This window comes from Nymphaea colorata, chromosome 5 (assembly GCF_008831285.2).
Source record: "Nymphaea colorata isolate Beijing-Zhang1983 chromosome 5, ASM883128v2, whole genome shotgun sequence".
In the NCBI taxonomy this organism is placed as follows: Eukaryota; Viridiplantae; Streptophyta; class Magnoliopsida; order Nymphaeales; family Nymphaeaceae; genus Nymphaea; species Nymphaea colorata.
In genome coordinates this window covers 23187583-23205102 of record NC_045142.1, presented here as the reverse complement: position 1 = coordinate 23205102, position 17520 = coordinate 23187583, and the positions used below count along the sequence as shown (strand labels likewise).

General features: G+C 37.7%; 1 protein-coding gene across 1 annotated transcript; it reads right to left on the bottom strand.

The window, feature by feature from the left end:
* Positions 1-14897: 14897 nt before the first annotated feature.
* LOC116255258 (uncharacterized) lies at positions 14898-17114 on the bottom strand. Its single transcript, XM_031631033.1, has 4 exons — positions 16867-17114; positions 16108-16717; positions 15212-16008; positions 14898-15135 (listed from the first exon to the last, which is right to left on the bottom strand). Exons 1-4 carry the CDS (start codon positions 17112-17114, stop codon positions 14898-14900), a joined length of 1893 nt encoding a protein of 630 aa, XP_031486893.1.
* Positions 17115-17520: the final 406 nt, after the last annotated feature.

The following is a 17520-nucleotide window of genomic DNA, read 5'->3' as shown; positions in this document are numbered from 1 at the left end:
TATACATATAGTAAATTTGAATGGTAACTCTACCTTTTCAGAGTCACCTAGTCATTCTACCTTTTCAGAGTCACCTAGTCATTTAATCAGTATCATCTGATCCAATATGATGACGATTAAGACAAATATAAGGAGAAAAGGGCCATGAGTATTTTCATAATATAATAATATTTCACACTTTTTCTTTTTTTATTTTGCTCTCAACCATCCAACAACTTAATTTAGATGGATGCCATTAGTTTTATATATATATATATATATATATATATATATATATATATATATATATATATATATATATATATATATATATATTAGGGCTATTGGCTCCATTTTGAATTGACAATTTATTGTTTAATGTGGCGGGGTACCTTTTGGCCCCTCCTCCCTCTCTCTCTCTCTCTCATCTTTTTTTTTTTGTTGTTGTGGAGTAAGTGATCTTTCACAATTGTGCAATGCGTGGTGGCTATACAATTATTCATGATCCAATTACCAAGGCTTTATTGAGGTTTGGTTCACCATCAGCGCAATAAACAATGCTGGTGAAAGTAAATTTTGGTTGTAAACCATGTGAGTAACCTGATCTTATCACTAATTGCATTCTGGTAAACTAGTTTCTCACTAATAGAACTGTTAGTGGCTAAAAAGCATGGCAGTCCGACTAGATATTAGCCAGGTCTCCCACTTTTTCCACACGTTCTTGCTTTTTCACCTTGTCTACATTAGCATCAGTGGCAGAGCCAAAAAAAATTTTCAAAGGGGCACTAACCTTAGTTGGATTTGGTGCCTATGGGGCATGAGTTTCATGTGGACATTATATTTGACTAGACCCAAATCCAACTCCCTCGTAATAAAGTTTTTCTAGGAATGGTGTTGGCATGCATGGGTAGTGGCCCACACCTAGCTCTGCTACTGATTGGCATTAGGTTAGACAAGAAATGAGGGTCCCTATAAATAGCAATGGACAAAGAGTACTAATAAACCAGTCCTCATGTTCTTTGATCAGTCTCTAGATTGTTGCTTAGAAGCCTACAAGTAGCATCCTATGTTGTCAAAGGTACTGAGAGTTGCACCTGTTATATGTTTTATGACATGGTCAAATATCCAAAATCAGGGGCTTTAATGATATAATTATTTAATACAAAATTTATTTGAATTTATTGAATGCCGAATGTTGCTGAGTAGCTAAAAATTAAAAATTTGCCGCTAAAATTACTATAAACCATTTCTATAACACGACCAACTGTTTGTTGCTCTATAAAATCAATGTTAATGCTTATTTGGTGACTCCATTTTAGCACAAGTTTTAACTTTTAGTTATCTGCAACATTTGGTATATGCTAGATTTGAGAAATAAGAATTGAAAAAAAAAACAAGAAGAGAAAACAAATAATAAGGTATATGATAATGTTGTTTGGATTTAATTTAAAAATAGAGTGTGAAATAAAAAAATCAAATTCAGATCAGATTCATACTATACAATCAAATTTAAATACGGTATAAAGGCCTAGGACTTTTTGTCATTTGTACTAGAACCCAAAATCAATCCGAAAAATGGACTTTATTATGCCCATCATAAATTTGAAGCCTAACGTTAAATCCAAGGTGTTTGCATCATCCCAAAAATATTTTGGTTGGTTTTTTGCCCTAAAAAATGAGGTTTTATTTTGAAATGAGAGAGAAAGAGACTCCCCCGTCAATACGAGGATTGACCGTTCCCAGTGCCTTTACCGGAGGTAACCAATCCAAGGGTTATGTTGATCCTTGATGCATTTCCTGTTGACTTAAACATCTTTTCATTTTAAATGTGGTGCTGTGTTTGAAAAATTATTGAAGATTTGATATTCCGAATTTTTGAGAAAGTTTTTAAAGAGTTACTTGCTTTGATTTGAGTAAAATCATGAATTTTGAAAGATCTTTACAAATATTATTTAGAAACCTTTGAAAATCACTTTTGAAGCCAAGTTAATGTTCTCTTAAGAATTTAAGTAGGTATGAGATTTTGCTCTAATTTAGTTGCTATCTTGTTAAAACTTCATCTCATCTTTCTTAAGTTGTTTTCGAGAGGTGCTTGTGATCATTTGTGATTTTACAAGTGAATGTGAATGTATGAATGTATTGGCCCTACATGATTAGGAGTAAATCATTCATTCCTATCATGACATTCATCTAGAGGTATACCTACCATCTCATACATCTACGTTTTTCATTTTTATTTACAAAATTGTCATAAGTATTTTCACGAAAAGAGAAAAGTTTTTGAAAATGGAATGAGGTTGTAGACCACCAAGCATGATTTCTAATATTTAGCCATTACTTGATTTTTGGTTTTGATGAAGTCGGCAAATGAAAAGGTCTTGGGAGAAGAATATTCAAAAGAATGAAAAAGAGGAAAGACTTGAATATAAGAGGAATATGAAGAAAGAGAGAGGGAAGGAAATTCTCAAAATCACAAAACAAAGGATTTAAAAGAGAGAGAGAGAGAGAAATACATATTCATATACATATTTATATATATATATATATATATATATATATATATATGTTTGGATACATATACGAAAGCTTGTGAAAAAAGAGGTTTAAATTAAATAGAGAGAGAGAAGAAGATTTTAGAAGGAAAGAGAGAGATTTTAAAATGGAACATAAATATATATATTAAAAGCATTATTATCTCATTTGTCACAAAAGAATATATTTCTTCTACTTTGGGGTGTGGAAGAAAATCAAGCAATAAAATAAACCACCCATTGGGGTCCCTAATTGGTGATCAAGAAAGAAATTAAACATAAGAATGACACGAAAATGCATTTTAACATGTACATATTCATAAAGAGGTTTTTCGAGTTGGACAAATCCTAACCTCAAAAATCAACATAGGAATAAAGAAATCCCAACCTCAAACACTCATTCTCGCCGTGCATTTGCTCATCAATTAATACATCATGCATGAGCATCATCTCTAACATAAATGATAAATAAAGCGATATATCAAGTACGTTTTTGAAAATGGATGAAGAACTGAAAGTTATTTCACCTTGTTCATACTCCTAATGCACTCAAGATGTAGCTCTCAATTCCGGATAGAAAATCATTTGAGCTTTCTTGCACGGCCATGGAGAGGTGGCAAGAGGAAATGAAAATAAAAATAAGGACTACATACCTCGACTATAGATGATATTAAGAATGAAGCTCCAAGATGATGATCCTAACCTTGCCTTGGATGAAGCTCTAAAATGATGAAGATATCCCTCCAAGAGGTCTCTTCGTACTCCCTTCAAGAGTTTGAGCTTGTAGAAGCTTGTTGCCAAGGTTGGAGAAGAAGAAGAAGAAAGAAATTGAGAGAAAAAGCTAAGGAAAAACTTTCAAACTTCAAGTGAGAAAACACTAAAAAACACTTCTTCATTTGGGAACTAAGGGTAATTTCATATATGATATGCCAATATACCTTAGCCAAAATGCTCAGCATGAGCATAGGCTCCTTCATTTGGGAACTAAGGTAAGGTTTATCCACTTCTTCTTGGACACTCGTCGATATACCACAAGTTAGCACTCATGGTACTAACGAGGGGGGTTTCCCGCCCAGGGTATGATCAAGTTGTAAGGCTTAGTCTTATGCTACCGCCTATGACTAAGCCCGACAACATGATGGCTGGGACAAATAGGTATGAGGAGTTTTTAAAATATGAGCAAACACGCAAAATAAATGAGAGATTGACAATGTATGATAAAATGTAGATTTCGAAGCAACTCTAAAAAAATGGACTTGCCAAGGAATAATTAATGACCCAATAAAATTATGGAAGTAGTAAAATGGGAAGAAAGACACACTATGGGTTTTGAAACTATGAAATTATTTCGCATAGTCGAGCAAAGTTAGTAATTGAGCCAATAGATGGCTATTATGTTCAATAATAAAAGGTTAGACAAATGAGAGATTGACAAGGTGTGATAAAATGTAGATTTTGAAGCAAATTTAAAAAAAAGGACTTGCCAAATGAGAGAATTTGAAAAATCAATGTCACTTAGACAGTAGGGTTAAAGCATGAGCATATAACAAAGTAAAGATGATCAAAGAAGACATTGATTTAAATGAGGAAGATGAATTGTAAAATTATTAAATTGATTAGGGAGTGTATGGAAGATACACATGCACTCATCATACAATGATAAACATTTAACACTTTCTAAAGTCACATGCATATATTTGGAAAAAGGAGCATAGGACCCTAATTGAGTTTTGCTTGATCAATTATGACTGTTCCATATATGATTTGCCAATATATCTTAGCGAAGGGGTCTAATACGAGCATAGACTCTTTTATTTGGAAACTAAAGATAAGGTTTATCCACGTCTTCTTAGACACTCGTCGATATACCACAAGTTACCACTCATAGTACTAACAAATGGGCTTTTCCGCCCAAGGTGTGATCCAGTTGTATGGCTTAGTCTTGTGCTACCGCCTATGACCAAGCCTAACAACATGAAGACTGGGACAAATAGGTATGGGGAGTTTTTAAAATATGAGCAAACATGCAAAATTGATTGTCTCTAATGCTACGTTTCCATTTTAGCGCAAATTTTTATTTTTAGTTATCTGTAACATTTTGTATATGGTAGATTGGAAAAATAAGAACTAAAAAAAAAACAAGAAGAAGAACCAAAAGAATTAAGAGAGATCATGAGCTTTTTTTCACTCTTTTTTTTATTGTTGCAAGAGGATGCATCCAGACTTTTACCACTTGAGATCATTTAGAAGTTCATATTGTGTACCCATAATTTGAAGGGAAAACCATGGATTGTGTAGCTAAACTTGATTGACATTCATTAAATTAATATTATTGATGTTGTTGTTGCTATTAGGTTGATTAGAAGTCCATTAGAGGACATCATTAAATTGGAGGACTCGTTATAAGATGTTAATTATCAATTTTAGCTATCAAGTAACATTCAACACATAACAACAAAGAAATCCCTTATATACATATCACTATATATATACATATATATATACATAAATATATATATATATATACATATATATAATTTAAAAAATATTTTTTGACGGATTTCTGAACATTTTTTTATTAAATTTATCAAGTAAAAGGTTAGGCAAGGAGAATATGGAGTGCTATAATAATAGGACGGCTGTATAATTTGACCTTACTCTATAAAGTATGGTGTCAAATATGGAATGGCCATAAAAAAAGGCCACGTTGAAATCAAGGAGAAAATCTCAAAAGAAGTTTTTTATGGTAGAAGATCAGGCTCAAGCAAATGAAAAATATTTTGCATTCAGTGATAATAAAAAAGAAATGGAACAACTCCTTAACGAAAGAAGCAACTTTGGATGTGCGACTACTATATAATGAAGTGTTGCATGCTATCAACACTATGGTCGATAGTCGCAGCCTTTCATGGATATAAGTAATAGTGATTAAACACAGAACCTTGTTAATTTGCTTCTCCGTGAGCAGGAAAAGTATTTCATCCTACCTTAAGCAATAGGGCCTGCTTTGGTACCTCAGAGTGCCATCTCTGCCGCATTTCAACTTACATGTCAGTGACCTCTTGTTTGCAGTGCAGAGAATTAACGCCCTGGTGATTCAAAACAAGAATTAGCTCTCTACCAAACCCCATCCCTACCGTTGCGCCAACACTCTCGGGACTCTTCTTCTCCTTCTTCATTATATATATATATATAGATATATATAATGGATTAGTTAGGTCTCATACTACACCTCATGAAATGGATTTTGGTAGGTTTTTTTGAAGTAAAATTGGAAGATATATAAAACATGCATGTTTTGTATATGTTCCGATTTTTGTTAAAAAAAACTACCAAAATCCATTTCATGAGAGATGTTGAATTGAGCCTGACCACACAAGTCTCACATGCACTATATATATATATATATATATATATATATATATATATATATATATATATATATGCAAATTTGGACTTATCACCTAGATTTGGCAAACCTCTAATAAACAAATTCTCTCTCTCTCTGTCACACACACACACATTCTCTCTCTGTCTCTCTCACTGTATATATCATTTGTCTTTATATTTGTGTGTATATGTTCAAGTGAGCTTGTGAGTTGTAGACAGTAGGGCATGTGGCCACCCAAAAAATGAGTTGAAGGGTTATTGCCAAATCTACGCTCCTAGTGAATGATTGGGATCTGCAGACCGTTCCTATTGCTGCAAGGTTTTCTCATTTCGCTTACTCTTCCAACGGTTCCCTACATTTGGGTGGTAAACCTAGCACCACAGGTAAGCCCAGCACTATCTACACTGGGGTGCTAAATTCTGACTAAGGGGTACTGGGTATAAAATTTTAAATTTTTAAGGGTCACTAATATGTAAATGAAAAAAAAATTCCAAAAATATCAATAAAAAATAAAAAAAATTGCGGCCCATGTGGGTACCCTATCCACCTGCCCGCAAAAGAGACATCAACCGACCTTGTATGGCGCTTTCTGTCCCTCCCCGCCGCTGGTCAAGACCCGGGTTTGTCTCCCTTTCCCTTCCCGCCACTGCTTGAGACTTGGATGGTGTTTCACAACGGCCTCTTTACCAATATCAAGTTTTTGTCATTTTTATGCCATCCAATTGGTGCATGACGTTTTGTTTGATTGATATAAATTTTTATCATAATTATTACTATAGAATGAAATGTCGAGTGTAAGTGTGGTTCTTCTTTTATTGAATCAGGAAATCAAATTAAAATATATTTTCTATTTGAATGATAATTTTGAATGTTGGATGTATTATTGTAAAGTATTATAAATTATGTCATTTTCCTTTTCTTTATGTAGTCCAAACAAACAAGATTTTAGCAATTTCTTCCTTTATGTCCAAACAAGCTTTTATAATCACCTCTTCCTTTCCTTTTCTTTCTATTCTCTTCAATTCCCATTCTTTTTCCCTCCCTTTCCTTTCCATCCCTTCATTTCCTTCCATCCAAACAAAGCGTTAGAGCAAGCGGTTTCGAGAGGAGGGGCAAAGGGAAGGAAGGTAGCAAAGGTGGGAGAGAGAAGGAAGAGGTGGGAGAAGGAGAGGGACGCGCCTCCTTTATTCACGACTCTCGTATCGCGTGGGAGGAGAGAGAGGGAAAGAGAGAGTGTGTTTGTTTGGAAAGTCTTTTAGACCGCTCCTTTTATTCGTGAACAGGTGTGAGCGGTGCACCCATTCACGAATAAAAAAAAGCACTCATTCACAAATAAAAAGAGTGGGAAAGTGTGAGCAGTCTACAGTCTCTCCAAACAAACACACTCTCTCTTTCCCTCTCTCTCCCCCACGCGATACGAGAGTCGTGAATAAAGGAGGCGCGTCCCTCTCCTTCTACCACCTTTTCCTTCTCTCTCCTAACTTTGGTGTGGACATTACATTTGGCTAGACCCAAATCCAACTCCCTCATAATAAAGTTATTTTGGGACTGGTGTTGGCTTGCATGGGCAGTGGCCCACACCTAGCACTGATACTGATTGGCATTGCATTAGCCAAGAAATGAGGGTCCATATAGATAGAAATGGACAAAGTCTACTAATAAACCAGTCCTCATGTTCTTTGTCCAGTCTCTAGATTGTTGCTTGGAAGCCTACAAGTAACAGCCTATGTTGTCAAAGGTGCTGAGAGGTGCACCCATTATATGCTTTATGAGATGGTCAAATATCCAAATCGGGGGCCTTTATGATATGATTATTCAATACTTAATTTAAGACTCAAGGATTTGAATTTGTTGAATGCCAAATGTTGCTGAATTGCTAAAAATTAAAAATTTGCTACTAAAATTACTATAAGCCATTGTCGTAGCACGATTAACTGTTTGTTGCTCTATAAAATCAATGTTAATGCCTATTTGGTGACTCCATTTTTGTGCAGATTTTAATTTTAGCTATCTGCAACATTTGGTACACGGTAGATTTGGGAAATAAGAATTTTTTTTTTTAAAAAAAAAAAAAGTGGAAACAAAAGAATTAAGTGTGATCATGAGCTTTTTTTTTCACTCTTTTTCTTTATTATCCCAAGAGTGATGCATCCAAACTTTTACCACTTGAGATCATTTAGAAGTTCATATTATTTACCAATAATTTGAAGGGAAAACCATGGATTGTGTAGCTAAACTTGAATGACATTCATTAGAAGTTTCAAACTACTCTTATTAATATTATTTATGTTGTTGCTGCTATTAGTTTGATTAGAAGTCCACTAGAAGACATTGGTAAACGTACAACTTCATGGACATACTTGTGCCACACGTCAGTGAATGCTGCTTTTCACAAACGTCTTTTCGTGGACATCAGTCAAAATTGATATTCACCTCTGGACGTCGATAAAAGTTGCAATTCATAGGTGTTGTATTTTCCACGTGTCACTGAATCCATCTTTTTTTTTGTAGTGTCAAACATTACAATGGGCACTTGTGTTATGGATGTCAATGGACTAGGTCTTGTTTCAGACGACCAAATAATAAACTGCCATTTAATTAGACACCATATATTTTTCTGGAGTCAACCAAGTAAGGGAATTGATACCTCGAGCTATGTTTTATGTTGTAGAACACCAAATTATGCGGGTTGGCTTAAGGCCTTTAAGTTAAAGGAATTCAACTCATCAGTTCAATACTTGGCCGTTAACTTGTTTAGGCGTTAACTCGTTTGGTGTTAACTCTAGTAAGCATTAACCTGTTTAACGCATGTAAGTGTTAACTCATGTAACTCGTTTAACTCGTGTAACTTGTGAAAATTTGTTTTTACCCTAAAAATTAAAACCGGTGAACCAGTTTTGGCAGTATTATAGAGTACTGGTTTGCGAGTCGAGTCCAGTATAAATGAGGGGAGTTCCTAAAATTCGAACTCAACTCATTTATTATTTTGAGTATCTTTGTAAGCTCGAACTCGGCTCGTTCATATTTGAGTCGAGCACAAGCTCGAGTTTTTCAAGCAAGTTCGAGTGGAGCCCGAGTTGGCTCGGGTCATTCTGCAGCCCTACATCCTGCAGATGAGTATTTTTATATCTTTGATGTGGGACCCACAAGGTAAACAAATACAAAATAATACATGATTACAAATTAATGCAAAAAAAATGTGAATTTTTAGAACTTATGTATCCCAAACCTCCGATTTGAGGCCCGATTGTCTTTGGGAGAGGGGTCTGACCCTTGACTTTAAGTACCTTGAAGACAAATAAATGCCCCTCTCGATGTATAGAACTACTGATCACATTTCCTATCTTAGGTCTGAATTATTTAATTATATATGAATTCAGCTGGGCTTGAGTTATTGAAATTTGTAGCCGTAGTGAAACGGTGGCCTACATCACCTCTTCATTTGCGCAGTATGTTCACTAGAGCTCTAGTTTGCGTGGTAAGAAGCAACGACAACCCCAACTACAGAAAAGAGCATAAGAAAAAGAAGAAGAAGAAGAAGAAGAAGAAGAAGAAAGGGAGGAAGAGAGAACCGAAGCAGAGATAGTTAGTTCATGGGTTTCCTTTTGTGAGACTCACTTAGGGTAACCACAAATGCATTAACCCTAATTAGAGTATTGCTAGGCTTAAATAGGCAGCCTCACAGGATTTCCCTTTGCCCATCTTGCGGTTGGGCAAGTGAATGATTTACAGAGAGATAAACAGTGTAAAGAATACCTTTTACTTTATCAAAAATTATATTTATAGAAAACTGTTTTGAATATGATCTCGTAACTGCAAGTGGTCCCCCTCGCAGTTACGAGATATTGTGACAAGGATAAAGGCCACTATCCAACTTCTCCCACTTGGCCATGAGACTGCCAAATTGCTTCCACAAAATATGGGTTTCATTAATCTTTAGTTACATGGTTTTCCAGTATTGGTTTGTCTATCGTAACTTGAATTTTGTCCAAGGTTCATAGTAAGGTTTTCCGCTCAATGACTTTCCATCACAACCTTCCAAAGACCAAGCTATCATACCCACTCCAAAGAGAAAGACATATCTTGACGTGGATTTCCTGTCTTCTTTACATCATGCAAAATCTGCATCGGAGTAGCCAACTTGAATTAGTTCAATGGCTTGATATGACAATTTTAATCCTTTCATTCCTTTAATATACCAAAAAATTCTTTTAACTGCTTGCCAGTGGGTCAACCAAGATTACTTTGATAACGGCTCACCAGACCGATAGGAAAGCTTATGTCTGGTCTAGTACAAAGGATTAGTTACATTAAACTGCCAACCGCTTGTACATATGGAACATTGAATTTTTGTTGTCCTTCACCATGACAATCACTTCTACCTTAATTTGCTCATTTAGCAATAGGAATTCCAATAGGTTTGTAGTCCTGCATTCGAAATTTTTTGAAGATATAATCAATATATTGTTCTTGGCTCAAACTTAAATTCTTGAGTTTCTATCTCGAGTAATTTTTATCCCTAGTATATAGGATGCTTCACTCATGTCCTTCATTTCAAAGTTCTCGTTCAACCAAGTTTTTGTTTTGAATATCATATCATTATCGTTTCAAGTCAATAGAATGTTATCAACATATAATGATAGAATACAAAAAGGACTCTCACTTTTCCAAACATGTACACATTGGTCTAGTTGATTTGATATGTATCCAAGTTTTATGGTTGGTTTAGGAAAAGCAAAATACCACTGTTTAGGCGATTGCTTCAAGTCGTACAACGATTTATTCAGCTTGTACACTCTTCATTCACTTCCTTTAATGATGTATCCCTATAGTTGAGTCATATATATATATATGTTTTCCTTTAGCTCACCATTCAGAAAATAAGTTTTCACAACCACCTCACAAACATTGAAGTCATAGAATGCTGCAATAGCCAGAATTATTTTGATTGATGCAAACTTCGGAACTGGTGAATAGGTTTCTAAGTAATCAATTCTTTTCTTTCAGGGAAAGCCTTTTGCTACCAGTCTAGCTTTAAATTTATTGACTAATCCATCAACTTTATATTTCTTCTCTAATACTCATTTACACCCAATGGGTCCTCTATCATTCGAAAGATCTACTAGTTCAGAGACCTTATTCTTTTATATGGATTCGATTTCCTCATCCATAGCGTTTACTCAATCTGACGATTCATGCGAGTTTATGGCTTCATAATATGTGAGATTGTCAGACTTTTTGTTAACATTTATCAAATAACATAGTTCCTCTACAATATATACATAGTAATCACTCAAGTCCGAATGATGAGCTCTAGGTCTTTTATGACCTAACAATGTCTGAGATGATGAAGTTCTCGGGTCAGTTGCTCTATTTCATGACTGTTCTTTAGTTGGTTCATTACCAGACTGTTCCTCAAACAGTTCATGCTCAGTTGGTTCATTACCAAATTGTTCTCTGCTCGGTTCAATACCAGACTATTTTCCAATTGGCTCTTAACCATACTATTCTTCTAAATAAATCAAATCATTCAGTAGATCAATTTGATCTTCAACTGGATTATTATTTTTATTATTGAGTTCTTTTGGAAACTCTACATCACTACTTTCTATAAGTTTCATAGTCGAGTGATATAATATGTAGCCTTTGGATTCTTTGGATATCAAATAAGCACACATCTTACTTATCTGTTACCTAGTTTATCCATTTTTCAATCTAAAATTTCCACACATGCTATAGATCTTCATCCCATGAGATGTCTCAGATCGAGTTTCACACCAATCTCTTTCATAAGGAGTAGATGGGACTGCTTTGCAGGGCATTCGATTTATAGTGTACATAGCTGTTAACATAGCTTTACCCCAAAATACTTTGGGTAATTATGCTCCTACCAACATGGATCTCACCATGTTCAAGAGGGTTTTGTTGCACCTCTCAGCCACACCATTATGTTGTGGTGTTCTGGGCATTGTTTTCTGCCCACTAATTCCAAGGTATTTACAATATTCAAGGAATTCATTTGATGTATACTCACTTCCTCGATCAGACCTTACAACTTTAATATATCTTCCAAGTTGTTTCTCAACTTCAGTTTTATATTCTTTGAATTTTTCAAGTACTTTCGACTTGTATTTAATCAGGTAAATATAATCAAATCTTGAGAAGTTGTCAATAAATATTGTGAAATATAACTTACCACTATGTGTTTGGACTCTAAAATGTCCACAAATGTTAGTATGAATTATTTTCAATAGATCAGTGGCCCGAATTACTTCTGACAGAAATGGTTTCTTTACCATTTTTTCATATGAACATGACTCACAATTTGCAAAATCATTTATATTATATATTATACCTTGTTGTGCTAGAGTCTTCATCTTATTGATGCTTCAATGGCTTAATCTTCATGTCATAACTTTGTACTAACACTCATTACACAGTCATTATAAGCAGAATAGAAAGCTTTATTTATTTCACTGAGTTTGAACATGTCATGTTCTTTGACATATTTTCCATCAAGCATTGTCCTTCCATGTTTTTCCACTATGACCTTTCCTGGAACAAAACAGACTTCAAAACTTTTCCCAGTTACCGCTGGAACAGACTCCAAGTTCCGCCTCATGGAGGGAACATATAAAACTTTGTTGAGAATGTCACTTGTGCCCCAGCATTCAGCTGATATGACCAAATTCCCACATCACAATATGAGTTATTTCCCATGTAGATCGTGTGAGCTCTTTGGCTCAGATTTTCCATATGAATCACACTTTTTTTGTCTTTGCAATGTGACGAGTAGCCCTCGAATCAACCCACCAACCAGTCAGATCTCCATATGCAAATAAACATTCTGACACTACGTAGATGACTTCTGTTGGAGTCCCTTTAATACTTTTTTTTGTTGTTGTCCTACTTATTCAAGATTTTTGTCCTACAGTTCTTCTTGATATGTCCAGCTTTCTGCATCTATAGCATTTCACTACAGTTCCTTGGGATCTCTGTGTACCTGCAAAATTGCCCTTAAACGTGCCATCGTTTCGTTTTTTAAATTGTTTGGGTCTTCCAAACAAAGACTGCTTGGGGGGTAGGCCCCTATCCTTTTATTGCAACAAAATGGAGAGGTATTTACAGCAAAAAATGGGTCCGCAAGGACCTCAATCCCTCAAAGTATTTTCCTTCAATGGATCCCACAGGGTATCTATGGGATTCTATTTGGTATACAGTCCATTTTCCGGAATAAGCAACAAAAGATTAGAGGCTTCAGTAAGAGGCCATCTCTTGCAAATGGCAAACCTGCTAAAGAGTCTGAATATCAAGGGTGAGTTAGGCGCAGTGTCCGACCTGCATGCAATGAGACTGCGTAGGTGTTGCTTCCAATCGCCATCATTTGCTATGTAGATGTGCCCTTGACTGTCTTCTAAGTTAGCCAAATTAAGGATGCATTCCATCAAAGCCTCTGTCTCCCGCCAAGCAGAACTCATCTCAAACCAGCAAGCCAGACCATAACGAAAACGTCTTGCAGCGTCTCTAATGAGGCCTGCGACACCTTTCCTGGCAGCCTTAAACCAAGAAGTGATACTGATTTCCACCCACGTATCCTCTCTGTGAACTCCATCACTCCATAGGATCCTAGTACGAAGCGAGTTATGAGTTTTCACCTGTTGCGATTCAGTCCACTGATAAGTCCACCAATGCTTGCAACAGTTCGACCAAAATTGTTTGGCCAAGTTGCCTAAGGGAATGTCTCCTTTGTGCTTGAAGTGGTTGCGGGTTCTCCAAATAAACCAAATCGCCATGTGGAAGCTATGTTTCCAACATTTGTCGAGGATTTTATCTTTGAAGCCTTTCTTATGCCACTAACTAAGTGCTTGCATGATGTTTGGAGGGCTCTGATGCCATGGTGTAGTCCTGTCAAGCTTACCATAGATGGAGGACCAAATAGAACGATCACCTTTATAATAAAAAAACAGGTGAGTGATTTCTTCACTTGCGTGTTTGCAAGCTGGGCACCTAGAGGCGAGAGATCGACCTTGCTTTTGCACAAACCCATCCAATGGAAGACGACCACCACTGCCTAAATAGACCACCCAAACAGCCCTTGGAAATCGTCTCCCTTTCCACACTAGTATATGGTCATTAAACTCGCTGCCTTTCTTCCAGATTCTGTGTTGATTGATCTTCCCTTTATCCCCATTCTTCCATACCAAAGCATCTGGCTGCTCAGCTTCAATCCTAGGACAAGTGAAGGGGATGTTAAGGCTGGCAAGGAAGTCCATTATGTACTCCCCATTCACCTCGATGATCTCCTTCACGGAGCAGGTGAGAGTATCTTGGACTAGATGGAGATGAGTTGTAGGGATCTTATCTATCAACCGATCAGCTCCCCAATGGTCTACCCAAAACTTGACCGAAGAACCGTTGCCAATCTTCCATGCGACTTGCTCTTTAATCCTGCTCCAAGACTGCATTGCCCTGCGCCAAGCTCTGGACACCCTTTTGTCCCTCATGCTGCTGTCTAGTAATCCCTTCCACTCACAATACCGACTTTTCACCAGGGATGCCCAAGGAGAGGGCTGTTGCGACACTCAGTAAACTAAAAAGGCCAAATTGGCCATATTGGTTTCCTTGATGTCTCTTAGTCCTACACCTCCCTCTAACTTTGGGAGGCAAAGAGTGGACCAGTTTATATGGTGGTAACTTTTGCAGTCTGCCATATCGCCCCAAAGAAAATCAGCTGCCATCTTGTTCAATTGTTTATAGGTGGACATGGGAATTTTAACAACTAGGCTCCAATAGCTTGGCACCAGCGAGAGAACATGCTTGATTAAGCTCAAACGACCTGCAAAAGAGAGACATTTTTGTTTCCAAAGTGCGAGCTTTTGAGTCGAGCGAAGGATTAGCGGCCTGCATTGTTTCTCAGTCATGTCTTTCATTTGGAGGGGAATGCCGAGATAGGTGGTGGGAAGCTGGTCTTGGCACCAACCCATTTTGCGTTCTATCTAGGAGAGCTCCTGGCTGTTCATATTGAAGGAGAGGACTGAACTTTTAGCAATGTTCATAACCAGGCCAGAGCATGAGAAGAATTCGTCCAAACACACTTTCAAGCGGCGCAGATTCTGTAATCTCCCATCAATGAAGAAGATGATATCCTCTGCATATAACATGGAGAAGGGGGAAGTGGGACCAGCCCCCATGGACGGAATTTTTATTTGATTGCTATTAATGTACGCTTGGATCCTACGAGTGAGAATTTCCATGACAGTGATAAAAAGGTAGGGGGAAAGTGGACCTTAGTCCTCTCTTGTTCACAAACCACGTTCCTTCTTTGCCGTTGATAAGTAGAGCTGATCTAACTAAAGTAACGATAGTCATAACTTTCTGTATCCATAGATCTTGAAACCCAAGATGGCAAAGGGCAGCCTTCAAGAAGCCCCAGTTGACTCTGTCATAAGCCTTGCTTAAGTCTATCTTAACATAGGCTGCTTGTTTCTTGCTATTTTGCAAAATGTGGACAATTTCTTGGCTTAGAAGGAAACTGTTTTGAATGCATCTTCCCGATAGAAAGGTGCTTTGGTTCTTGGATATATTCTTGTTAAGTATAGGCCTCATACGCTGGACCATAATCCTCGTGATGAATTTCATTGTGCTAGTGCAGAGAGAGATGGGCTGAAGTTTGTCCACCTGCATAGCGCCTTGCTCCTTGGGCAAAAGAATAATGTGGGTCTTATTAATAGACTTCACCAATCTTTCGGAGTCAAAGAAACCACGAATCGCCCCTGCTACTGCTTTCTGCACAGTATCCCAATTCCTCTGAAAGAAACTATTGCCAAACCCATCTGGGCCAGGGGCGGAATCCCTATCGGCATCCATTACTGCCCACTGGATTTCGACTGCAGTTAAAGGTTTTAGCAAGTCAGCATTCTCCTCTGTCGACACAATGGGACCAGGAGCGAGAGAGTACGATAGGTTCCCGGTGCCATGAGAAGTCCCTAGCAGACCAGGAAAATAATCCGTGCAAGTTGTAAAAATATCAGGCATCTCAGTAAGGAGCCATCCATCATGGGAGATGGAAGCGATTTTGTTCCTCCATCTTCTCCCATTGGCGATTCCCTAGAAAAACTTGGTGTTAAGGTCGCCATCCCTCATCCATTTGATTCTAGATTTTTGACGCCACAAACATTCTTCTAAGCGCAATAACTTGGACAGTACACGCTTAAGATTGCATTCCTCATCTATCGCCTCAAGGTGTCCACTTTCACTTAGGGACTGAAGGAGTTTAATCTTGGATTTTAATTCCACAATTTGGTGGGGTAAGTCATTGGCCCCACCCTTGCACCAAATCTTCAGTTTGTCCATAGTGGTCTCCAATTTCTGAATAAGATTAATCATCGCACAACCCCTTGTATCCTCTGTCCAAGCTAACATAACTTGGTCCCTATACCCAGCCATGTCCTGCCAATACTGAAAATGCCGAAAAGGAGTACGACCCCAAGTTGTCAACCTGCGCTTTGATATGCAAAGCAAAATTGGATTGTGATCAGATATGGACCTTGGGTGCACTTCCAGGAGCACCATCAACTCTGTATCATCCACCCACTCCTTGGATACAAAGCATCCGTCAATCTTGGACTTGACGTTCTCATGTCCCCTCCAGTTATTGGTCCAGGTGAATTTTGCATCTGGGCATGACACTTCAGTTAGAGCTGACTGAGAAACAAAATCAGGGAAGGCTAGACAAGCTTGAAGAGCGGGAGCCCTTCCAGTTTTCTCGTGGCTGTTTAACACTGCATTGAAATCTCCCATACAAATAATAGGCGCACTGCAAAGGTTCAGGGTAGCAAGAAGAGTAGAAAACAGGTCCTTCTTTATCCTAAAATCGGTATGTAAATAGACCCTATAGCCACAAACGTTTGACCTGAAGAGATATTATAAAACTGAGAAACAATCCAATGAGTGAAGTGAGCATACCAGTTTTGGAGTGTCACTTTCAATGGGTCCCATAGAGCAATGATGCGCGCCCAAGGTCCTGAGATATGGATGTTGGAGATTAGGCATTTGTCTGGGAGTTTGAATTGGAACTTCTGAAGTTGTTCCGTGTTAAGCTTAGTGTCAATTGCAAAAGCAATAGTGGCCTTCGTAGACCTAAGAATTCGTAAGAACTCATGCTGCGCTGGAGGAGCCGCCAGCCCATGGACGTTCCAAGCTAGGATGTTCATGAGCAGGGATGGTTGTGCCCCCTCCCTTCCCTGCCAACCAACTTGTTGATTGGAGAGTCGTCAGCCTTGTCATCAGCCATCGCCTCAGGAGCTGACTGTTCTTCACTTATGTCTATGTCCATGTCGTTTGAAGGGGAACCCTCCTTATACTCCTGGGCTGACCCCTCTATGGCAGGGAGTTGATTATCTTGGAGTCTCCCTCCTGCATTCTCTAATAAGACTCCCAAATTGGGAGGACTGGTTCGCGTTTTGGCTCCATTAACTTCTTTGCGCTCGAGTGTTCTTTTCTTAACCTTGTCAGCCAGTTGATCATTAGTGTGCACTGACAGGGAGTTTGTGCCTTTCCTTGTAGCAATCATAGCTTCAGGAGGGCCCTGCACACCTTTACTTTCCTGAGCCAATGGGT